We start from the raw sequence: 25,537 nt of genomic DNA, 5'->3' as shown, positions 1-25,537 counted from the left end.
CTCCAGTGGTGAAGAAAAAGACAGTTCGTGTCCTCCTAGCTTTGTCAGTGAAGTTGGGCTGGGTCAGGGAATACCTGGACGTCTTGGCTGCATATCTGAACGGGGTCCTCACCGAGGAAATCTACATGGAGCAACCGCCGATGTACCAAAAAGGGAGTGACAAGGTCTGTAAACTGCTAAAAAGTATTTACGGCCTGAAACAGAGTGGTAAGGAGTGGCATGACACCCTTGACGGTATCCTAACTGGCTGGGATTTGAGAAGGTTGAAGAAAGACCCTTGCGTATATATAGATGACCACAAGGAACTAGTGGTATTTGTCTACGTTGATGACCTAGGCATATTCGGGACGCGTGAGAAAGTGGAGTATATGAAAAAGAAGCTGTCTGGGACTATCGAAGTGAGAGCCATGGGGGAGATGACTAATTTTCTTTCAGTGAACATCATTTCCACAGGTGACTCTGTATTACTGGATCAGTCTCACTACATCGAGCAACTGCTGCGTACTTTTCAAATGACAAATGCAAGAGGAAAAGCGTTCCCCATAGAGATCAACCGTGATGATGGAACAGATGCTGGAAACAAAGCTTTTGACAAGCACTTATACCGCAAAGCGATTGGGAGCCTACTACATTTGTCGCAAACAACAAGACCGGACATTAGCTTTGCAGTGTGCAGGTCTAGTCAAAAATGTGAGACCCCAACCCTTCGGGACTGGCAAGATATTGTACATGTGCTCAGATACCTGAGACAAACCAAAGACTGGAGGTTGAAATTTACCAAACAAAATGGCGCTGCCATATTCTACTGTGATGCAGACCTAGCCAATGATAGGCGTGACAGAAAGTCTATAACAGGAGTTGTGGCAACCTTAGCGGGAGGTCCTGTTATCTGGGTTTCGAGAAAACAGACCTGTGTTGCTGATTCCACTGCAGTTGCGGAATATTATGCAATCTATGAAGCAACAAAGGAAGCAAGATGGTTATCACAGTTCATGTCTGAATTGGGGCAAGATGGCTCTGCGCCCAGCCCTTCCGTGATCCTCTCTGACAACGAGACGGCCATAGCCATGTGTAAGACATGGGAAGTGTCTGAAAGGACGAAACATATAGATATCAAATATCATTTTGTGAGGGACATGACAGAAAAGGGGAAGATACAGGTTAAGCACATCACTGGCAGGGAGAACCCTGCTGATTTGTTCACCAAGGCAGTGAACGGTGCGCGCATCAAGTACCTGTGTGAAAAACTGAATCTTGCACGTGTTCCTTGAGTGTCTGTCATGATTGTTAAATTTTGAAATTTAACTAGGAGTTATGAATGACGTGAACTGGGATATGTTCTGAAGTTAAGTCAAATAGTGTTTGATGGTTTTTTTTTGTAAGTTCACACCGAAGGTTTTATTCAACGAACACAAACTGTGCTGAAGGAAATCTTAGTTTCTCTAACCTTAAGTGTCTCAAGGGGAAGTGTTGGATATGTTTTGTGAGACACATAAGTCACGAAAGTAATAATGTTTTATTTGTATTTGCTACATAGACTTTGATTTGACTTCCTTTGTTTAGGTGCCATCTTGTTTTTTTGTATGTGTACAAATGTTATCGTTGCAGTGATGTCGGCTCTGTGTGCACTGTGTGATACTAGTAAATAGAGATAGAGTTAAAAGCAAAAGGTTGGCTACATCATTTATTGAAATTTACAACAATAACGCCCTGAGTAAGAGTATCGAGCCGGGTCCACGTGCCCACTCACGTGGTGGCGCCCACTAATTCCACCAGTAATTCGAACCTTAACACCGGTACGCCCTCAGAATGATAAAATACACACATAAAAACTAGGTCCCTATAATCTTGTACCATAATATAATTTGATCAATTGTCTTACCTAATAATAAAATAACATAAAAATACTCTGAAAAGCTGGGGAAGGCAGGGTTCTGCAACACTACAAGAGTTAGGCACAAGAATAGTGTTTTGGCCTTTTTCGTTTCATCAAAACTTTATTTATATGAATACAATTGGTCACAAATATTTTTAAACCAGTTTTACAACCTCAAAACTCTATAGATGTTATATTGATACAGTAATGGTAGTCAGAAATGAATGTGCACATGACCTATTACTAGGGACAGGAAAATATGGTTTTATATTTTTAATTTCGTTTTAAAAAATTAGGATTTCGGTGTTTTGTGGTTTTATAAAAAAAAGCCCATTCATGACTAGGTTACTCGCAAAAAAGCCTTTAAAACTTAAATATTTCCCATCATTAATTTTTGTAGTCAATTAAATTCAAAAATTATCTATTTTTCAATGAAATACCTTTATGCATTAAGCATAAACTATAATAATTATTATTGACAATAACGATAACCTCCGAAATGAACAAAATAATATACATTAACTAAAATCGTAGAACTCCTATATGATCCATATAACTGTTCTGCACTTCACTCATTGAGTCATTGACCATTAATTAAAATTAACCATTGTCGAGATTTCTGCATTTGCTGGCAGAAGATTGCGGCGCCTGTCGCTCACTACAAGTGAGTATTAGGAGATCTCTCACTGTCCACATTACTGGTAGGCAACCATAGCCTTCAAACATCCTGAAGCAAAATCACTATGGTCAGCCTTCAATGAGCACAGCAGATTCACCATGTCTACTTCAGAACAATCTGGCCTTCCTAGATCTTCTACGATTGTGTTTCTCATGGCATGAAAACCTTCTAAAAAGGTTTGCAAGGCAAGTTGTTTGATAAAAGGTATGTTGTTCATATCCTTCTGAAGCTGTTTGTTTTCTGGGATTGGCGTTTGTTGCTGGTACCGGGACTACCTAAACTTACTTTAATGTGATGTTTGCCATGCACATGTTTGACAACAGTGTCACATCTTTCATAGTCCACTCTACAATTACACCATTTGCAAAACAAAATTTTGTTTGAGGTATACAACCCTTTAGATTTGAATTCTGCTGCACGCGACTCGGGGGTGGCTTTAATTTTTGGCATCGCTGTAAAGAAAAAAACACAATGCACAACGATCCAGGAAACAAAACAATGATACAACCTCCACAGATACAACACAGAATACACTATAAGCACCAAAAATAATTGTTTATGAACGTAAACACGAATTTGACGTATCAATTTTATTCCGTGCAGTAAATAGTGGATTGATCACTAAATTGATATATCGAAATGTGTTACAACTGCGCAAATGTATGGTTAATATTCCAATATCCGTGTATTTGGAATCAAACGTTCCACTGCGATTTAAAAATTTTAATTAATTTTATTTAACTTGGGTCTCTGTTTTTAAAAAATTCAATCTCGTTATTTACGTAACGTTTTTGGTAGTTTAGAACACGTTCTCACTGGAGCATTGCTAGCAACACAATTGTCAAGATGTCTGGCTATATACCGCTTCTCTGGCCATAATCTTTACTGAAGCCATGATGGCCGCCGTATTCAAATTTCAATTGCCGAAACAAAATATTTTTATGTTCTTAGTATGCCCAACGTTGTATTATTTACTTAACATAAATTATTGGCAAGTTTGCATACATCGTTTGTCGGCTGACGTAGTTTTTTTTTAATTTGTTCCCTCGCGAAATGATCTACCAAGGTAATGTACATAACCAATTTTCGTAGTTTTTCACGAGAAAGGCCATTTTTCGTGTTTTGTTGTTGTTTACCACAATATTCGCATAGTTTCGCGAAAATTCACGTAAAAATCATTACACCATTTTTTCCCATCTACCTATTACATTGCTGCATTGTAAATTTCTGCCACTTCTATGGATCAAAACCACACTTTAACCATTTAAAACAAAATTATAAATAATTAAATTAAACTGTCCCCAAAAAAGTTTTTAAAACAGTGAATACCTGAAAAAATAGAAATTGCTTTTCAAACCCAAGTTAATGTGAAAACAAAATTTTATAATGTATTATAGTCTGAATACTGCATTTTTTTTACAACTCACCCGTGAGTTCTGCAACAGGAGACGAGAAGTCTATACCAGACAGAGGCAACTTATTATCTGATCCCATAGTTTCTTCACAGTAGCGGGAAACACTTTGAAAGTACTGTCTGAATACAAACTTAACTTGCTTATTATATTCTTGCAGGCACTGCAAAACAAAACAAATAATTTGCAAAAAGAAAAGAAAATACTCCACGCAGTCAATGAAAACAGATAAAATTAATAAATACAACGAAACATTTTTAAGCATCCTGTTAAGAAATTCATCTTTTAAGTTTACAAATTTTGCACTTTTATTTGTAAATGCACCTAAATTATTTTTTACTAGTTAAAGTGCTTAAGTTTTTATGTCAACTACAATACATTTTGAATATTTCACATGATTGAATAGACCTACTATGTTTACACAACACTTCACTGGTTGAAATAGTGAACATGTGAAATAAAACTGTATGACCTTTCCTGTAATTTGACTACGAGAATTACGGTGTTAAATGTAAAACTTACTTCCTTTACATATGCCGGAAGTTTGGGCAACCTCACGACTGAATTCCTGAACTTTGCCTTCTCCATGTTGCTGTGCAGCGGCATGTGGGCAAACAGGTAGCTGAGGACCAGCACCAGATCCAACTGGGTCTGCTTGGAGATTGCACCCTTGCTCTCGCCGCACAGCTTACGCAGGACTCCCGTCCGGAACAGGAACACAAACGCCAGGTTCCCGGGCTCGTGGTAGTGCAGGTGCGTCACGATGCTGGACAGCATCTGCGGGCTCCCGAGCCTATCCACGAAACCCTGCAAGAACGTTCCTTGAATCAGAGATGCCAACCAGTGTCTAAATGTCGTGTTAGGCATTTCATGGTACAACACAGTCTGTAATTGGACACCAATCAATCAAGCCATTCATGTTTAGAGTTTCTCGGGTAGAGTCTGGCTGTTGCCTTGGCCTCCAAGTTGCATCACTGTGCTGCCGGCATTCGTTACTGTCGGTTTTCATTTCAGTGCAGTGTTCCCTGTTTAACAGCTGATTACATTTTACATTTTTATCTTCGGTACTCTCGTTAAAACTATGTTGTCGGTCGATAATTCAGCAAAAGCGTTAATATGGAATGGCCGTAATTAAAATGTGCCGGATTAAGAACCTTCCACTGTAAAATACCCCAAACTGAAAACAGGAACTCCGGCAAAACCCACCAAAAGAATTTACCGACTTTTCCCTGACTTCTCCAGATCTTCATAATTCTTCACTGATAAAAACATGCAATTTTTCTGTAGAAAACAACCAGTAACAATTTTTGGGCTACTACCTAAAACACTGCCATAATTGCGAGACACATGAGGAGCTCGGCTAGTTCAGTAGCCAAGGAGTGAACTACTTGCAAGATGTGTCACAAATTACTGCAATGCAGTGGACTGTCCCAAAAGCATATGGCGACAGATCTCAAACCAGTTTAGCGCTACAAAACTGCAAGACATGGGCATTCTCCTCGAGGTTTGAAATAAGTGGAACCAGGTCAACACTAAGGCTTCCTCGGTCATCTGCCTGCAACAGTTGCCCCAAAGTGCTGTCAATAGCGTAGGTTGCTGGGCATGGTCTCTGAACAAGATGGTTTCGCCCGGGCACCGAACCCTAGAAGGGGCATTTTGTTCACCACTCATTCAGGACCTCTCAGTTCCGCCAGGCAGGCAGTGCAACTGTGAATCTTTCCTGCTTCAATCAACCTAATGAGTTAGTCATACTCATATTTATGATAAAACCTTTTACACAGTAACAAAAAAATCCTGAAACATATGCACAAATTTATTGTTGATACATCTCACTCTGTGGCAATATCACAGTTGGAATTAGTCTCAAATGCCAAATATACAACTTGGCTCAGCACTGCAACAAAGATTGAACCCAAAATGTAATATGTATGACACAGTTAATAGGTTAGCGATAAAGGATAAGCATTTGTCCCACTACTTCATTTAAACTCTCGTACCTAATAAATAATTTTCTTATTTTTTCAGAAATTTAATATTCCCTAACAATTCCCAGTACACATTGTCTTTTTTTCCCTTATGCTAGCCACTTTTGGCCAAATTAAATGCTTGTACATCACTGTAGCTGATGCTTAACTTTACCACAAGCAATAAATCTAAACTTGTCCAAGACACACATTTGCAGTCGTGACTTTAGGCACAGAAAATCACTATCCTGTAAATTACGTCTTAGAATTTTCATAACCAACTACAAGATGGCTTTAGTATTAAAAACCATGGGTGCATGACAGCCACACATTTAGAAGGGAAATTTCACAGATAGAGGGATAGAAAATTTGTAGGTTTCATAAATACTTAACACATTTATTTATGCATTGAAAATAGACCTTTAATCACTATTGTCAATGTCAATGAAATAATGGCTTTATGATAGCTAAAATATGAAATGTCTATACATATTTTAAAAATTTTAATATTAACACCAGATGAGAGTTCAGAACATATTCAAAAGTATGGAAAATAATACAGAGTATGCAAAACTAAGCAAAAGTACATGTAAGTATGTGCTGCTACTGCTGCAAAGATGTTTTAATTTAAAAAATTTAATAATTCACAAATACATACTGTCGTGATTAGGGTTTTCAGAGGGTCTTTATGGTGATGAGAGATAGTGGATGCCACCACGTGGAAGGACACATGGACCCGGCTGAGACCCGTGACGTCGTCCGTGTGAGGCAAGATTCGACCCTCAGTTGCTACACGTAATTCGCTCAGACCTGGCCCGCTCTCAGCGTCGGGCACGCTTATACTATATTAATGAATTGTGGGCTGTCAAGGCGTCCCACACGCCTGCTCACAATGGATAGGTTGCCACGTGGTCAGTAAAAGAAAAGGTAGTTTCATACTTAAGGTATTTAATGTATACGCGCGCTCCCATACACAGCTTCGAGATGGTACAGTTCAAAGGCCCAAGGCACTCAATCGTTTTAGGGTCGTGAGACCCACGCACGTGGCCGCGCAAAGCAATTACGTAGTATGTGTTTAAAGAGTCTTGTTAAGAGCTGAGAAAGATTTAATAAAACAGTCCCTCGACCGAGGCAAGCCCCGAGGATAACGCGAAAGTGATTGATAATTGATTAAAGATAAAGCAGAACTACGGATCCGAGTACAAAGGGTGAAGTCCCCGGAGTGCGGGTGGCTGCGTCTTACCTCTGTCATTGGCGGTGGAGAACTCGCCGAGCGCTGGGCTCTCCCGGAACATCATGGCGCCTTCCCGCTAGGCCAGATTACCATTACGCTCTTATGATTAAGTGTTTTTAAATTTAAGTAGGACAAATACAAAAACCCTTTTGTAATCATGGCACGCTCTCCCACGGCCCTGCCATTACTAAACACAGTTATTAATTTATTAGATTAAAATAAAGGCCAGCTTCGGCTCACGGGTCCCCCCAGCAACGTCTTTATATTAAACAAATAAAATCATATATTGAACAAAAACCAAATCCTCCCGCCCGTAAGTGGCGACACAAATTCATGGGGGGGGGAGGTGGGGGAGGGAAATAAAAGATTAACATTGTGTCTATTATAAATTTAAGGGGACGTCTCACTGCCGCTACAGCGCTCTCTTGTGGTAGTTTGTGGCGTGCTATCCAAACACGCGACTACATAGTTTGATGATGGTACCAATGTCAGTGAGGGAAGTGGGACGGGGACGAGGGGAAAGGAGGCGGAGGCTGACCAGACTCCTGGGGCGCAGGCCCGGTTGACATCAATACTACAAAATTAAACATTAAAGTAAACAATAAATTGTATCAAAAATGGTGATGAACACCTTGCAATCTCTTCCAACTGTACAAAATCTCTACTTTAATAGTTATTTCCCTCCATCCCTCTACCCTCTTGTTCAGTGAACTGCTGCCTGAACATGAACACAAACCATCCATTGTGTATTGTGACAACAAAGGGGCAATACATCTAGCTAAAAACAATGTAACCAGCCAAAGATCCAAACATATAGATATCAGACTTTTTTTAGGGAGCATGTCAAAGACAAAACTATTGATGTTTATTATTTATCAACAAATGACATATCAGACATCTTGACAAAGCCCCTAACCAGGGAAAAACAACCACTTCCTCAATATGTTAGGTCTTAAATGATGTCTATCAATATATGTTAGGTCTTAAATGATGTATTGTGTTTATTATCAAAGCTTGTTAATTGTTTGCTTGTTCCTATATTGAGTGTGTTTGTTTTTTAATGTCATGAATTGAAAGTTTTTTTTTTTGGTACCTACTTTCAAACAATTTAAGGGGAAGTGTTGGTTTGTAAATTGTTTATACCTTAACTTAACTAGTGGTGTATCCCCACTCATGTTTTTTTTTCCCTGTATCCGGTTAGTGTGTGTATGTCGTGGACATTGCCGTTTGTGTGATGTCTATCATGTGTAGTAAAAGACAACCAGTACTTAGTGACCAACGCATTATTACCTAAACTTCATATACCTAACAGATATTGAGTGAGATAAGGTTAGTGGGTACAAGTATATAGTATGGTGGAGTCAGAATAATGGTGCAGGAAGAATGAATATGTAATCTGAAGAATAAAATGTATTAGAAAACAAGTGATGGGGAGTTAAGATCATTACGTTACAGGGTCCAACACTCCTGGCTGCCTCCGGCAATGCCATTGGTGACATAACGACCCTGATAAACATTACTATCTCGTATTCACAGTGGGCTAGTGCACAGTTCCTCATTTCTAACATACTAGTTGGAACCCTTTTCAAGTAATCCCAACCACCTCAGTCACCCACCACCACTCCTTCACTCCAGTATCCTATACCAATCAAGGCAGTAGGTGTCAGTACTGCAACTATTATTTAGTCAAGTCACAGTACATATTAAAATACAACAGGTGAAAGTGGAAAAAAAAATAGTATAAAAGGATAATATAAATTATTAATTCTCATAGTTCAAAATTCATAAACTGTGATCCTAAGATTAGTTTTTTCCTTCATTCTTACCTGAAGCATTAGCAGTAAAGTGGAGAAAGCAAAAAAGAACTTCATTTGCTGCTTCATCTCTGGATTATCTTCATATACCATACTGCAGTTCAACAAAGTGAGCACCCTAAACAGAACAAACAAAACACTAAATAACTTCAATCTATTCTTTGAATGGTTTCTGCAATGGGGAAGATTGATTCAAGATGTTATTTCAAACATACGCCATTGCTAATTAGTAATTACACAGTATGTCAAAAGAAACCTCAATAATGGACAGAAAATATGAACATACAAACACACAGAAAAAAGCTCAAATCAGCCAATTTCAAAAAATTGTAACAGCACAGGTGGACACAGTGGGCTAACTACAATGAGATGTAGAAACAAGACAGTAAATAGACAAAAAAAAGAAATGACCTTGAACAACACAAGACGAACAGACAACCAGACAAACCCAACAATGATACTGAACAGACTGATTTAGGACAATTTTTTTTGGTAGTTAGTTGGCTATGGTTTTTTGTGGTATCTTAGGTTTAATTAAAGGTATCCACAAATTTTATTTATATATTTTTTTACACAGAATACCTTTGCAACAAGACACGAGCCAATAACACTATCTCTCAGGTGCACAGCCAATCAGAAGACTGCTCATGTGTCATTGGCAGCACAAGACAAGGGGGTCGAAGGTATACATACCACCTGTTTTCCAGTTAGTGCCTGAGGTCTATAACAGATCTCAATTCCCGAAACCTGCAACTGTTGATTTTTAAAGCCTACTGTGTTCATCTGTGCTGTCATTGTCATGGAGCCCAGAATGATGTTTGTCATCGCTGGGTTCCGCGTGTGCGTGCGGTGAGTGTGCGTGCGGTGAGTGTGCGTGCGGTGAGTGTGCGTGCGGTGAGTGTGCGTGCGGTGAGTGTGCGTGCGGTGAGTGTACGTGCGGTGAGTGTGCGTGCGGTGTGTGGTGTGTGCGTGCGGTGTGTGCGTGCGGTGTGTGCGTGCGGTGTGTGCGTGCGGTGTGTGCGTGCGGTGTGTGGTGTGTGCGTGCGGTGCGTGCGGTGTGTGGTGTGTGCGTGCGGTGTGTGCGTGCGGTGTGTGTGCGTGTGTGTGCGGTGTGTGCGGTGTGTGCGGTGTGTGTGCGTGTGCGTTCGGTGTTTTTTTTTATAGAGGTGTGAAAAAATGCTGTTACGCACGCACTAGGACCCGGGTTGAAGATACCCGTAGTGCAGTGTCGGACTTGGTCTGGTCTTAGATGGTCTTGACCATGAGCCACCATGGAGGTGGCTCAGCAATTTGCAACCCGTACACACTAAAAAAATATCCTCTATCACCTGCCTCCTATTCCCTGTGGGATCGCCGTTAGGCATTACTTCACAGGGGAGGGTTGAGCCGCAGCTTTTCCACCATAGTTTTGAAGTCCTTGCTTCCTTCCTTTCGGTTGTTCTTCATCTTCCCCTAATCCTTATTTCTCTCTTGTTCGGCTTGCCGTAATTCCTTTAGTATTTCCACCGCGAAGGTGCTGGTTGCTTCCCAGGCTGACTCTGACCGTAGCATAGCTTCCACCAGGTTTTCAGGCTGTATCCTCTGTCCGAGTGCAGTCTCGAGTGTGTTGTGGGGTATGGTGAAGCGCGGGCACACAAAAAACGCATGTTCCACATCTTCTGAGACTCCTGTGCAGACTGGGCATTCCGGGGAATCCTCATGCTTGAATTTGTGAAGATAGGCCCGGAAACAACCATGTCCTGTGAGCATCTGTGTAAGGTAGTAGTTGACCTCTCCATGTGGTCGGTTGACCCATCTCTCTACCTGCGGGATTAGGCGGTGAGTCCATCTCCCCTTGGTCGAGGCATCCCACAGCAGCTGCCATCTGTTTAGGCTGTTGGTCCTTTCCTCTGTCTTCACTTGTTCTGCACTTGGTGTGGTAGATCCCTTTCGCTGAAATAGGTATCTTCGTTCTACGGCAAGCACTCCTATGGGCAGCATTCCGGCAATGACACACACAGCATCCTCCGACACTGTTCGAAATGCGCTGACCACTCTGAGGGCACTCTGTCGGTAGACTGGTGCCACTTTCTGCCTGGCTTCTTGCGCCTGGAGTGCATCAGCCCAGATAGAGATGCCATACGTTAGAACCGACGTGACCACCGACGACAGTAGTGCCCTTCTTTTCTGCTTTGGGCCTCCAATGTTGGGCATGAGCCGAGACAGGACAGTCCGGACAGCCGACGCCTTTGTCCCAACCTGCTCCGTTTGCTGCTTGAAGTTGAGCCTGGTATTAATAATCACTCCCAGGTACCGAAGATACGGCTGAGATGTGATTTCATGGTCACCCACCCGCAGCGTGATGGTTTCTACCTTCTTTCTGCTCGAGATGAGGACAGCTTCCGTCTTGTGATCTGCCAACTTCAGTCCTACGGAGGCCATCCATCGGCGGATCCTCTCGAAGGTCTCGTCGAAAATGGAATTTATCTCCTCCAGTTGTTTTGCGACTATGAGGGCCACGTCATCCGCGAATGCAACTGTGCCGGAAATTAGGCATTTCGTCACCTTTTTTTAATTTTTTATATAATTTTAAAATTTTTTGGGGTTTCTTATTTTTTTTAATTTATCTGGTTGTTAATGGGGGTGTTTACTTTTGTTAGGCCAGTGTACGCCACGGATTTAAACTTTGTGCCAGTGGACCGAAGCCCCTTCCCAGGGGGCCAATCTGATATTTTGCTGTCTAATGTGGACATGGTCAGTCCGGTTGAAATTTCTCTCGCCTGCAGTCACGTCCCGAGTTTGTAATTTTAATTCCCTGCATGACCAAAACTGCATAGAGCAGCTTCTGGGCTGCAAGCTGCTACTTCTCAGAGAGCTGCTGAGAGAAGTAAGTCTGGTCACGAATACGTATTAGGTTCTCTCCTCGAAAAGCACGTCATGGACGCTTGTTCTCAGCGTCGTTGCACTTTTGCTCCCCCCCTCCTCTTTCGGTTCTAAGAATTCGCCTAAGGCCAATGACAGGTCAGAAACCCCAGCAGACAGCGACCGTCTCCCAGGATGCCTTGCATAAAAAAAAATGTGTGTGCCAAGATGGACCACCCCGCGACACCTAGCGGCAAACTCGCTAACCACCCAGCCAACTTACCCTGTAGGCCGCCAGAGTGTAGCACTATACTGCGCCCTTTAACCCTTGGTTTAAGCAGACGCCTTGGGCGAGTCGATTCTTTTTTATTTCAGACAGCCCCCAACAGGTAGCGCTAAAGTCGACGCAATGCTACCAGCTTCGAGACTTCAATCAGAGTTTTTTTTTATGGCCCTCACTCGGAGAACTTCGGGACCTTTCGGTCCGGACTCCCAGTCCTCCCCTCCACTTTTGATTCAAGTTTTACTTTTAATTACGAGACGCGTTTCTCCGCGGGACACTTCGCGCCGCGACTGCAGACGGACCGTTTGATTATTGGCGAGTCGACGAGACTCTGCAAAACTTCCATCCGGCCGCAACCGACTATGTAGTCGCCTAAATGAGGGATGCTATCCCTATAATCTTTTTCAAGTAGTTTAGTCCGTCTGCGTAGTATAAAATGTAATAGTTATTTTTTATCTTTTAATTTTTTTTTGAAATTAGAAAACGACCGCGCCCAGCCGCGTATTCGCGGGATCCAGTTCCTGGCTGGCGACGCATCTGTAAATAGAAATCAACTTCCCTGTCTGGTGAGTGACAATCCGGCCTTTTCCCCCCCATTCCCGTTTGTTGGCCTTTTGCGCCGACGGTGTAGGACTGTCTGGAAGCAAGTCTAATTCGTTTTGAATTTGATTTGGGTTTCAGACAGGGTCGAAGTGCTGGAGAGACAAATTGCTCCCAGCTCGTGGTCCTGCACCTCCACTGCGGGTCACGTCAGAAGAAATGTTTCCGCGACCCAAGGTTATCTGATGAAGACCCGGGTGGTAATGTAAAATCAACATCCCCCCCCCCCCCCACCTTCTAGCTACGAACTACATCAATTGAATGAATAGCCTACCAGCGAACAGTGCTTTCCTCAAGAATATGTAGAATCAATAAAACTAATCATCGATGTAATTGTTGGGACATTCAAATTTGGTGTAATTTTTAAATTTTTGATTATGTAATAATTTTGTTTGTTAAGGTGTAATATGTATTGTTTTAATTAATCCTGGGGCGCCCCCTTTAACTTTGTTATTTACTAAGATTTTTATTGTCAGGTTTGAATAATACGAACACAAAATTCCTTAATAATAAAACAGGGAACCTACAGACCAAGCTACTTGTGTAGTGTTAATTTATTTATGATATACCTTGTTCCCTTAAAAGATCCACCAGCTCCCCAGTTGCTTGTGTCAGGGAGATCCAAATTATCTTGTTCTCCACCTCGTGCCCCCTCTGGTCAATAACTTAATTGTCTCATTTTTCTTACCCAGCAGTTTCCAAGGCTCTTTTTTAATTAATTTAAAATAATTCAACTTTGAGGCACGAGGGGCGTTACAAATGGTAGCAGAGCATGGTTTGGTCTATAGGCATACCTAAATCGAGTAGGCATTCCTAAAATTAAAAAAAATAGATATAGAAAAAAAAAATTAATTAAATTTTGTGATAGCAAATTTGTAATAATAACATTGTGAACTGATCGCTGGTACACCCTGTAGTTATATTGCTTTTCAATTTTAAATTTTATTTTGAGTTTTACGTCCCACTGTGATTGTGTTTGCGCGCAGTCAGACACCGCGCGGCCTCCGTCGCGTCGGTGCGACGACCAGGCAGCGTGCTTTATCAGGCGCGCGTGTCATTCTCCCTGTCATCCTCTTCACCCCTCCCCTTCACGCCTCACCGGCTGGAGGAGACAAGGTCATGTCGTTGACCCTGTGTCCGGCAGCGTAACAATGCTTTGCAATCTAGTTAGTTCCTCACGGCCGACAGTGCCCTGAGTTTGTCTAAATTCCTCCCTTTATCTGTGTTTTTTTTTATAACACATCCGCCTGCAAACCAGGCCATCTTTGTAAAAAACAGATCATCGAAGTCCTTTCGGACATTGTGGTATTTTTTTTGTCTCTCGGCGTCTTGCGCGCGCCGACATGTTATCTCTCCGCATGACAGGGCCGCCAACCGCGCGGAACCCCCTCTCCTCTCCCGTGGACTCCACCCACGTACCACGTGTTTTGTAAACAAACTACCCATGCTTTGTAGGTCCTAATAATATAATTTTTATGTCACAAAACAAGCACTATAAATAATCTATACTGCTTTAAATCTAGCAGCAAAGAATTTTCTAATCTAGGGTTACTAAAATATAACATAATAATTTTATATATACCTTATAATAATATTAACAATACAAATAATATAATATAAACCTTTTGTTTTAGCTAATGTTAAGAAACTTCCATTGTTTACTATTTCTAAGTATCTTAAAATTAACGATTAAGTATTTTAATAATACATAAAATAAATTTATAAAGGGTCCATTCATTACGTAATATAAAATAAGAATATGCTCTTAAGTAATATTAACAAGTACTCTAACCCTATTGCATCGTTCACAAGCAAGGTGAATATACTTCGACGTACCATTTAATTGTGTCACTATACACATCCATGTGCCTAGCTTTTGTTTAGATTTATTTCGTGATCACCCAACGAGAGGTGCAATCACTCATGCCTTTAAGGAAAGGTTACTGAATTAAATTGTTTATATACACGGGTTGAATCCCCAATACTTTTTACGCTAGCCATGAGGTGAGGAATTTATTGTAAGATAGAGTACTATACTTCTTTTAACGTCGAGTTTTCTATGAGCAATTTACCAATTAATCTAAGAATGCAAGGTAAAGGATAAATAATATTTTTGTAATTATGAATTTTGAGTAAACAATTTTTAAACTTTTATATTTTTTTGGATCGGTGTTAATTTCCTTTATAAGGTGGTGTACAGCTATGTATTTAAAACATCTAAAAATTTTTTCATTATCCATTCTTCATCCAAATTCGTTGATCTTTCGGGTTTCGAACCCGAACTAACTCAGGGGTGAAATTCCCTCGTAGGTCTCTCTGCTTCAGGCTGATGGTCTGATCAACCGTCAGAGCTTGAACATATTGAGCCTATGTGAGTTAATAAATGTAGGTATCCGGGACCGAGGTGTGCTTCGCTTTTTAAGCAAGTATTAAATTCATATCATTCGTCTGATCCATCGTCAGATTGTGCAGAGCTATGACTCAATGCCTTCGACTTCTTATGGACAGCGAAACAATTATGTACAGGGGTTATATTCCCAATCTAGTTTGTAAGTTACGGGTACCATACCCATTTACAGGGGTCACAGTCCCCATTAGTCACTGAGTGCTCAAGGACGCATTTCCCTTGTTTCGGCCTCAGTGCTTTTCGGCCTCCCTCATAGCGCCCATTTTGTGTTCCTACACGATATCCAAAATCTGAGATCAACTGGATGAATTTCATTTCATTAATATAGCAAAGACATAAATAGTTGTAAGCATACAGGTACTTTAAATTTAAGCTTTGAATTTAATATTTTTTATTTATTATATGATTATAAGGATTTATTTTGAATAATTCAAACAAGTTTAAATGGACCCTATTTAATTATCAACCTTGCGTTTGACTTATAAGGTGTTTCAGTCAAAGGTCATGGAATTAATTCCGCTTTTATTACAAGTAGTAGGGCAACAGACATATCTTTTTTATCCTTTCTTTTAGCTCATTAATAATAATAAAATCAATCATATTAAAATACGCATTCCCCAGAAATTAAGCAGCTACGAGGTGACTAGTCTCATTTTAATATTTAAGGTAATCACCGAGAAGGGTGAAATACTTTCAACCCCCAACGAGAGGTCCACTTAATTAATTTGGGTATGTTTGAGCATCCCGTTTCTAGGCTAGCACACTCTAAGTAATTTAAGATATTTTAATTTTTAATTTTTTTACATACCGTATTTCAGTCTTTAACAAGCTACTTGACGTAAATAGTTTTAATATTTTTTTTACTCAGAAATACCTCTCTGATATTTTTTGAATCTTCATGAATCTTGTTCCACGATTTCATATATCTAATTTCTGATTACGTTCCTTTTTTTTAATATTCATAATTCGTAAAGTAAGCAAGAATAAGGTTTGTAGTGTTTTTTGTACTGATTTTGCGTTAATACTTGTACATGTTTATTTCTTTATTTTCCTTGTACGTAAATGTGATGTACAGTGACGTACATAGAGTCTGAGCACAGAAGCTGACACATCTAGCCATTTTTCTTTTTTCTTTTGCATTCTACCCCAAAGTTGTATTTCTTTTACATCGTCATCGATGAGATTGTTTATTTAAGTAAGAACTACGTGACTTCCAGACGGCAAACTGGTTTCTTTTATGTGTTTTTCTAAAATAGGAGCTAGGTCAAGCTAGCCAACGAGCGGCGCAAAAGTTAGGGTCCTCTGAGCCAACGAGCCATGACCAAGGTCCTCTGAGTGAAAAATCTCATGACCATTTGAGTGTTCTTTGTGTTACATTCCCACCACTCATCTTTGGACGGCCTATGTTCAAACCCCCTTTCAGGCAGTGCGAAGCCTATCAGCAGTCATGGAAGATCTAACCGCTCCATTATAATTTATCCCTTTTTGATTTATAATTGTTGGTTTATTGCATTTTACATTTCTTTAAATAATTTAAATTTGAGTGCGAAGAGTCGTTAATTTATCGTTTTGTTTGCAGAATACATTTAAATAATAAATATTAGTTAATAATAATAAACATCAGAGTGGTATGTAATGAAATTTCCTAATTTATCGAATATTTAATATTTTTAAATTCATTCTTTCCTACGGATTGTTGATCTTTTGGGGTTTTCATCCCCAATAATTTAAAATTCCGCCAAGGGAATACCACCCTTAGGTCCTGTGTCACTCTGGGACTGAGGCTCTGTTTCGCCTTCGGGCAAGCAGCAAATGCGACTGTCTTCTCCATCGCCTGACTGTGCAGGGCTGAGTCCCAATGCCTTCGGCTTCTTTTGGAAAGACTATTGTACAGGGGTTTACATTCCCACTTTCATTATTTTCAGGGGTACACAAATCCCCACCTTTCATAACTGGCACCCGACGGACCAAGTTCCGGTTCCGGCCCAGTGTTTTAGGCCCACCTCACAGCGCCCATGTTTAGAGTTTTTGTCACGTGACACCATTCCCAACATCTGAGATCAACTTTCCTCATGACATAATTCACCGTTAAGGGTAATTAAATTAATTATAATACACCTTCGCATTGACCGTAATAATTTTTTTATAAGTAGTAGGATACAGGCGGACCTGGTACTAGTTCTACTGAGCAGTGTAAGTGTTGTTTTTTTTTTATTTTCCCTATATGCTCCGCATTCAAGCGGGGGAGTATGTGCCGGAAATTAGGCATTTCGTCACCTTTTTTTAATTTTTTATATAATTTTAAAATTTTTTGGGGTTTCTTATTTTTTTTAATTTATCTGGTTGTTAATGGGGGTGTTTAATTTTGTTAGGCCAGTGTACGCCACGGATTTAAACTTTGTGCCAGTGGACCGAAGCCCCTTCCCAGGGGGCCAATCTGATATTTTGCTGTCTAATGTGGACATGGTCAGTCCGGTTGAAATTTCTCTCGCCTGCAGTCACGTCCCGAGTTTGTAATTTTAATTCCCTGCATGACCAAAACTGCATAGAGCAGCTTCTGGGCTGCAAGCTGCTACTTCTCATAGAGCTGCTGAGAGAAGTAAGTCTGGTCACGAATACGTATTAGGTTCTCTCCTCGAAAAGCACGTCATGGACGCTTGTTCTCAGCGTCGTTGCACTTTTGCTCCCCCCCTCCTCTTTCGGTTCTAAGAATTCGCCTAAGGCCAATGACAGGTCAGAAACCCCAGCAGACAGCGACCGTCTCCCAGGATGCCTTGCATAAAAAAAAATGTGTGTGCCAAGATGGACCACCCCGCGACACCTAGCGGCAAACTCGCTAACCACCCAGCCAACTTACCCTGTAGGCCGCCAGAGTGTAGCACTATACTGCGCCCTTTAACCCTTGGTTTAAGCAGACGCCTTGGGCGAGTCGATTCTTTTTTATTTCAGACAGCCCCCAACAGGTAGCGCTAAAGTCGACGCAATGCTACCAGCTTCGAGACTTCAATCAGAGTTTTTTTTTATGGCCCTCACTCGGGGAACTTCGGGACCTTTCGGTCCGGACTCCCAGTCCTCCCCTCCACTTTTGATTCAAGTTTTACTTTTAATTACGAGACGCGTTTCTCCGCGGGACACTTCGCGCCGCGACTGCAGACGGACCGTTTGATTATTGGCGAGTCGACGAGACTTTGCAAAACTTCCATCCGGCCGCAACCGACTATGTAGTCGCCTAAATGAGGGATGCTATCCCTATAATCTTTTTCAAGTAGTTTAGTCCGTCTGCATAGTATAAAATGTAATAGTTATTTTTTATCTTTTAATTTTTTTTTGAAATTAGAAAACGACCGCGCCCAGCCGCGTATTCGCGGGATCCAGTTCCTGGCTGGCAACGCATCTGTAAATAGAAATCAACTTCCCTGTCTGGTGAGTGACAATCCGGCCTTTTCCCCCCCATTCCCGTTTGTTGGCCTTTTGCGCCGACGGTGTAGGACTGTCTGGAAGCAAGTCTAATTCGTTTTGAATTTGATTTGGGTTTCAGACAGGGTCGAAGTGCTGGAGAGACAAATTGCTCCCAGCTCGTGGTCCTGCACCTCCACTGCGGGTCACGTCAGAAGAAATGTTTCCGCGACCCAAGGTTATCTGTTGAAGACCCGGGTGGTAATGTAAAATCAACATCCCCCCCCCCCCCCCACCTTCTAGCTACGAACTACATCAATTGAATGAATAGCCTACCAGCGAACAGTGCTTTCCTCAAGAATATGTAGAATCAATAAAACTAATCATCGATGTAATTGTTGGGACATTCAAATTTGGTGTAATTTTTAAATTTTTGATTATGTAATAATTTTGTTTGTTAAGGTGTAATATGTATTGTTTTAATTAATCCTGGGGCGCCCCCTTTAACTTTGTTATTTACTAAGATTTTTATTGTCAGGTTTGAATAATACGAACACAAAATTCCTTAATAATAAAACAGGGAACCTATAGACCAAGCTACTTGTGTAGTGTTAATTTATTTATGATATACCTTGTTCCCTTAAAAGATCCACCAGCTCCCCAGTTGCTTGTGTCAGGGAGATCCAAATTATCTTGTTCTCCACCTCGTGCCCCCTCTGGTCAATAACTTAATTGTCTCATTTTTCTTACCCAGCAGTTTCCAAGGCTCTTTTTTAATTAATTTAAAATAATTCAACTTTGAGGCACGAGGGGCGTTACACAACGAGCCTTGTTTCAGTTGGTAACGCCAGTTTTAGTAGGCCATCATACATGATGTTCCACAGGAGAGGACCGAGTACTGAGCCCTGTGGAACTCCACCGGTGACTTCATATTCTCTGGGACCATCTTCGGTATCATACCTCAGTATCCTGTCAGTGAAGTAGCTACCCACCATCCTCTGAAGGTATTCTGGTACATTCATCCTTATGAGTGCCTCCATGATGCAGTCCCACCTAACGGAGTTGAATGCATTCTTGATGTCCAAAGTTGCCAACAGGCAGTACTTCTTCTTGCCTCCTTTCCATCGAGTGCCGGCAATCGCCTCCTGGGCGATGGAAACAACCAGCTTGATCGCATCAAGCGTAGAGCGGCCTCTGCGGAAACCGTACTGATTGTCGGCTAGCTGTGGTTCTACCACATCTGCAATCCTTTTATGGAGGATGCGTTCCAATATTTTCTCAGCTGTGTCCAGCATGCAGAGCGGCCTGTAGGACGAGGGTTCATCTGGTGGTTTCTTCCCTTTGGGGAGAAGGACCAATCTCTGCTGCTTCCATTTGGCAGGAAAAGTTCCTTCCTGAAGGCATGTATTATATACTTCTAGGAAGAATCTGCCGCAAGCTTCCATTAGTTGTTCCACAGTCACTGGTGGGATCCCCTGAGTGTCATACTGTTCAATGGAAAAGTTGAGTTCCGGTTGTTGTGGGAACAGCACTGTAACAATCTTCATCAACAGCTCGGGGCACGTAGGTGACGGCATCGCTTGTCTCTTCAGTCTTGTCATCACCACCTTATATGGTCTACCCCATGGGTCCCCATCTACCTCATCTAGGAGTTCATTCCAGCAGTTCCTTTTGCTGTACTTGATGGCTTTGTTGAGTTTCAGTCGCGCCTCCTTGTACTTTGCCACACGCTCTGTGAAGTCCAGTTTCTTCCTGCCACGCTATGATATTATTCTCGCTCTATTGCACTCCTTGCGAAGAGCGGCAATGGAGTTGTTCCACCAGTATACTGGTGGGTGCTTTTTTGCACTATGTTTCCGGGGCATAGTTGCATCACAGGCTTTGGCGACTCTCCCCATGACCTCGTGTGCAATCTCCGTGGCATTGCTGCCACTAGATGGGTGGTCATCTAATGCCTCTTGTAATGTGCTGAGGTCGAAGGCACCTGTCTTCCAGCCAACAGTTTTGGACTGCTTCTTGGGTGCTGGCCCACCAGTCCGGCCAGTGGATGCTTCCCAGAATATTGCGTGATGGTCGCTGGCGGTGAAGATATCCAGTACCTCCCAGGAGTAATTTCTCCTTACGAGAATGCTGCTCACGAAGGTGAGGTCCACAATTGAAGATGCCTCTCCTCTGGCAAACGTTGGTTTGTCACCATTGTTAAGCAAGACTAGGTCCAGTGAGGACATAGCCTCTAGCAGAGCTTGTCCCCTCATGTTGGTCGTCCTGCTACCCCAGTCGACTGTCCAGGAATTTAAGTCTCCCGCGATTGCTACGGGGAAGTACTGCTTCGCATCATTGATCAGTCTGTCCAGGAATCCTCTAAATTCACCTATAGTCAGGCTGGGTGGGGCATAACAGCTGTAGAAATGTATTCCATCCAGTTTAGCTCTCACAAATCCCTTCTCTGTACTGTTTACGACATTCTGGAACGGGTACTTTCCACAGGACCAGATGACAGCCTTAGTGGAGGCATCCGATTCCCAGGGTTGCATGCTAAGATGTCTGTACGGCTCCGAGATAATCACAAGGTCTATCTTCAGCTCCCGCACCGACTGCATGAGCAGGTCGTGTGCATCCTCACAGTGGTTGAGATTAAGTTGCAGTATTCTCATCGTCGTTTCTCAACAAGCACTTGAAGTGCCTTCTGGTAAGCCGGACACCTGTTGCTGCCGGCAATGTGTGCACAGTTGTCTGCGAGAGCTTTCCCAGCGCAGAGTGTGCATTTGGCCTCCCCACGGCATTCAGAAACTTTGTGTCCATTCTCACCACATTTGATGCATAGTTTAGAACGGTCAACTGTGCTTTTACATCTGTTGGCAAGATGCCCGAAGTCCCAGCATTTGTAGCATTTCAGGGGCCTCTCCACTCTTCTAATTCGGCAGTTGACCCAGCCAATTTTGATCTTGCCATGTTCACCAACAATCTTCTTGGCGAAGGCCATAGGTAGTTTTACCAAGGCAGTCTGGGTTCCTCCATATCCATTGCGTAGGGACTTGACTGCCTGCGATGGGATTCCGACATTCTCTCCCACTGCACGTTGTAGTGCTTCAAGAATCTCCTCCTTAGTTGTAGTCTCCTCAATATCTTTTATTTCGAGGTCTTCCTCTGGTGTCTTGCTGATTACTACTGCTTCATCCCCTAGGAGTTTGGTTATGGCATCATGCAGGCAGAGGGCCTTATCCGCATTCTCCTTGGTGAGGACAATCAACATATCCCCTGTGGTCGTCTTCCGGATCTTGTCCACACACTGCCGGGACTCTCCAGCGGCCGCATCTTGTTTCACCCGCTTTAGGATGTCTGAGTATTTCTCCTTATCCTTTGGGCGGATGAGGAGTGCGTTTGGTCTTGTGTCCCGCTTTCTCTGCTTTGGCAGCTCTTTTTTCCCCTTCACCTGCTGCCAGCCGGTTTCCTCCATTTTTCGCCGATCTCGGGTATCATGGTCAGATGCTTGTGCTACGTCTACTAGACTTTTTGTCCTCTTCTGCTTCTTTTCCCGCCCAGCAGGGGGTGAGCTATGCTCATTCGTCCTTACCAGATCGGTTAGATTCCTTTGTTCTTCCTCCATCCCATTTTCATTCAGATCTGAGTCCAGGATAATGGAACCAGGCGAATGCGTCACCAGTATCCCATTTTCCGATATTTGCGAGTCACGGGTGATCTCAGTCATAGGCATGCGCACGGTAGGTGCCACAGGTGCCTTGGCACCACCATTAGGGTTAACGTTATTTTGTTTTTTACAAGCAGAAATAATACATACTTACAAAAATCCGTATTATTTCCAAAAAAAATATGTTTTCCAATCGTGTCGATTTACAGATATGTGCTCATAACACTATCAGAATATCAATTATCAATCGAACCAACTATACACACGGAAACAAGCCAGTTGCAATTACTTGTGTTGTACACGCGGGCCGCGGCTACGAAACTTCTGAAATGTAAATACTTCTCATAGTTCTCCTCGAATTACACAGAATGCGCGCTCGGCAGGCGCACGGAATAATAGCCGCCGTCCGCCAGGGTTTATTTAAAAAAAGAGAGAGAGTTTAGTTAGTTAAAAGGATAGGCTTTACTCGATGACTTATATGCAGTCGCCGACAAAACATTTTTGTTGTATTCCAAAAGTTAAAACTTTTGCCCACTCTTATTTGTGTATTTTTATTATTTTAATATTTTACATATTTAAGGTATGTTACAAAAACTCCCTTGATTGTTGATTTTAAAACTTAACATTTGAGAATGTTTTTTCTAGCATTTATTTGGCGTCTTCAGAAAACATGTAAGTACGGTTTTTCAAAGCCACCAGCATGAATTCCGTGCAAACAATTTGTGCAATTTACTTTATGGTTCAACAAAGCTTAAAACTGTAAATAGTTTAGTAGTTTTCCTGATGATTATAACGTTCAAAGCCATAATTTGTCATAAAAAATGTTAAAATTTTTACATCTATGTATTTATTTAATGTTTTTGTTCGTAAACACCTTAAATACCACCATTTTGCGCTTTCAAATCCAAATTTTTACGGGGGAGGACCCCCGGACCCCCCGCTTTAGGCTCGGGGTCCGTGAATGACAGGGCTGTTGTGTAATCTGGCACCACCAATACTGAAGTCCTGCGCACGCCTATGATCTCAGTTGCACCTCCCATCAGAGGGCTCTTCTTGTCTTGCTGGCTCTCCAGCAGTCGCATTCTTTGGAATGTAGTGCTGACTGCCCTCATCATGAATCTCATCTGTTCATTAACATGTCTTCTAGTTTTATCATTGAGCAGGTCCACTAGATCAGCAATTTGCCTCTCTTGCATGCCCCATAGCTCCTCCTTTGTATATTCAGGGTTCTTTAGACCCTTGGTGCCTTCTGTGACACTTTCTGTGCTCTCCTTCTCCGTTGGTTTTGATATTACTTTATCCATCTTGTTCCCACGAGTGTGCCGGATACTAAAAGGTCCACTCCCTTATCCAGCTCTCCGGGAGTAAGGCCACTGAAGTACAATTGGGGTGGGACCAGGTGCCCCAAGGGAATCGCTTACAGCACCATAACCCTGATACTATCCAGCCCTCGGCACGATGTCTCACCTCATTGGCTTGGGGTGTTTGGTCCGCGGGAGCTATTTTATTTCACTCCTACCCTCTGCCGCACACGGCTGACAGCGAGCCTTCCCCTATCCGCCACCTGGGGATGCGCCACGTAGCTGTATCACCTCTGCCTTGTGTCTGTGCGTGCGTGCGCGCGTGCGTGCGGTGTGTGCGCGCGTGCATGCGGTGTGTGCGCGCGTGCGTGCGGTGTGTGCGCGCGTGCGTGCGGTGTGTGCGCGCGTGCGTGCGGTGTGTGCGCGCGTGCGGTGTGTGCGCTGTGCGCGCGCGCGTGCGGTGTGTGTGCTGTGCGCGCGCGCGTGCGGTGCGTGCGGTGCGTGCGTGCGGTGCGTGCGGTGTGCGCGCGCGCGTGCGGTGCGTGCGGTGCGTGCGTGCGGTGCGTGCGGTGCGTGCGTGCGTGCGGTGTGTGCGCGCGTGCGGTGTGTGCGCTGTGCGCGCGCGCGTGCGGTGTGTGCGCTGTGCGCGCGCGCGTGCGGTGTGTGCGCTGTGCGCGCGCGCGTGCGGTGTGTGCGCTGTGCGCGCGCGCGTGCGGTGTGTGCGCTGTGCGCGCGCGCGTGCGGTGTGTGCGCTGTGCGCGCGCGCGTGCGGTGTGTGCGCTGTGCGCGCGCGCGTGCGGTGTGTGCGCTGTGCGCGCGCGCGTGCGGTGTGTGCGTGCGTGCGTGCGGTGCGTGCGTGCGGTGCGTGCGTGCGGTGCGTGCGTGCGGTGCGTGCGTGCGGTGCGTGCGTGCGGTGCGTGCGTGCGGTGCGTGCGTGCGTGCGTGCGTGCGTGCGGTGTGTGCGTGCGGTGTGTGCGTGCGGTGTGTGCGTGCGGTGTGTGCGTGCGGTGTGTGCGTGCGGTGTGTGCGTGCGGTGTGTGCGTGCGGTGTGTGCGTGCGGTGTGTGCGTGCGGTGTGTGCGTGCGGTGTGTGTGTGTGTGTGCGGTGTGTGTGTGTACGTGCGGTGTGTGTGTGTGTGTGTGTGCGGTGTGTGTGTTTATGTGTATGTGTGTGTTTATGTGTATGTGTGTGTGTTTATGTGTGGTGTGTGTGTTTATGTGTGGTGTGTGTGTATGTGCGTGTGGTGTGTGCGTGTGGTGTGTGGTGTGTGCGTGTGGTGTGTGCGTGTGGTGTGTTATGTGTGCGTGTGGTGTGTGCGTGTGGTGTGTGCGTGTGGTGTGTGCGTGTGGTGTGTGCATGTGTGTGGTGTGTGCATGCGTGTGGTGTGTGCATGCGTGTGGTGTGTGCATGCGTGTGGTGTGTGCATGCGTGTATGCATGTGTGCACGTGTATGCATGTGTGCGCGTGTATGCATGTGTGCGCGTGTATGCATGTGAGCACGTGTATGCAAGTGCGTGTATGCAAGTGCGTGTATGCATGTGCGTGTATGCATGTGCGTGTGTGTGCGTGTATGTGCGTGTATGTGCGTGTATGTGCGTGTAAGTTGTGCCGTTCAGTTATATTAACCACACTGGGCAGAATATATGTGATTTTATAAAGGGTAAGGTGCATCTTATTGTAAGAGATAATGCTGATAACATGGTTCGGGCTTGCGAATTATTACAAATTCCGAGTGTTGGGTGTGCTGCTCATACTTTACAACTTGTAATCAAGGAGTCGTTGCTGAACCATGAAAATGTCTCTGATGTGTGTAGCAAAGTTCAGCGTGTGGTAGGGAATTTCAGGCACACTATTTCAGCGAACAAACGTTTAACTGAATTCAAAGTAGCCAACAAAATGCCATGCCACAAACTGAAACACGATGAACCAACCAGATGGAACAGTACCTATATTATGTTGGAGAGGTTTTTGGAGCAGAGACTTGCCATATCATATCTTGGTTCAGACCTCAATTTGAATGTGTAACTAACAAATGCTGACTGGGAATTGGTAGGAGAAATTGTGGAATTGCTGTAATTTTT

General features: G+C 43.3%; 1 protein-coding gene across 4 annotated transcripts in view; it reads right to left on the bottom strand.

Moving 5' to 3' along the window:
- LOC134536353 (probable ATP-dependent RNA helicase DDX60) overlaps positions 1 to 25,537 on the bottom strand; it is a 116,923-nt gene that overhangs the window by 18,013 nt on the left and 73,373 nt on the right. For all 4 annotated transcript variants that reach the window (XM_063376109.1, XM_063376116.1, XM_063376124.1 and 1 more), the window contains 3 exons: positions 8,992 to 9,097; positions 4,490 to 4,774; positions 3,983 to 4,130 (listed from right to left, as the gene is read on the bottom strand). In XM_063376109.1, the coding sequence (XP_063232179.1) occupies positions 3,983 to 4,130; positions 4,490 to 4,774; positions 8,992 to 9,097 (539 nt within the window). The remainder of the gene's footprint in view (positions 1 to 3,982; positions 4,131 to 4,489; positions 4,775 to 8,991; positions 9,098 to 25,537) is intronic.

The sequence above is a fragment of the Bacillus rossius genome, chromosome 1 (genome assembly GCF_032445375.1).
Source record: "Bacillus rossius redtenbacheri isolate Brsri chromosome 1, Brsri_v3, whole genome shotgun sequence".
Lineage (NCBI taxonomy): Eukaryota > Metazoa > Arthropoda > Insecta > Phasmatodea > Bacillidae > Bacillus > Bacillus rossius.
Note: the sequence above shows the minus strand (reverse complement) of the source record. Positions and strands in the feature narration are given on the sequence as shown.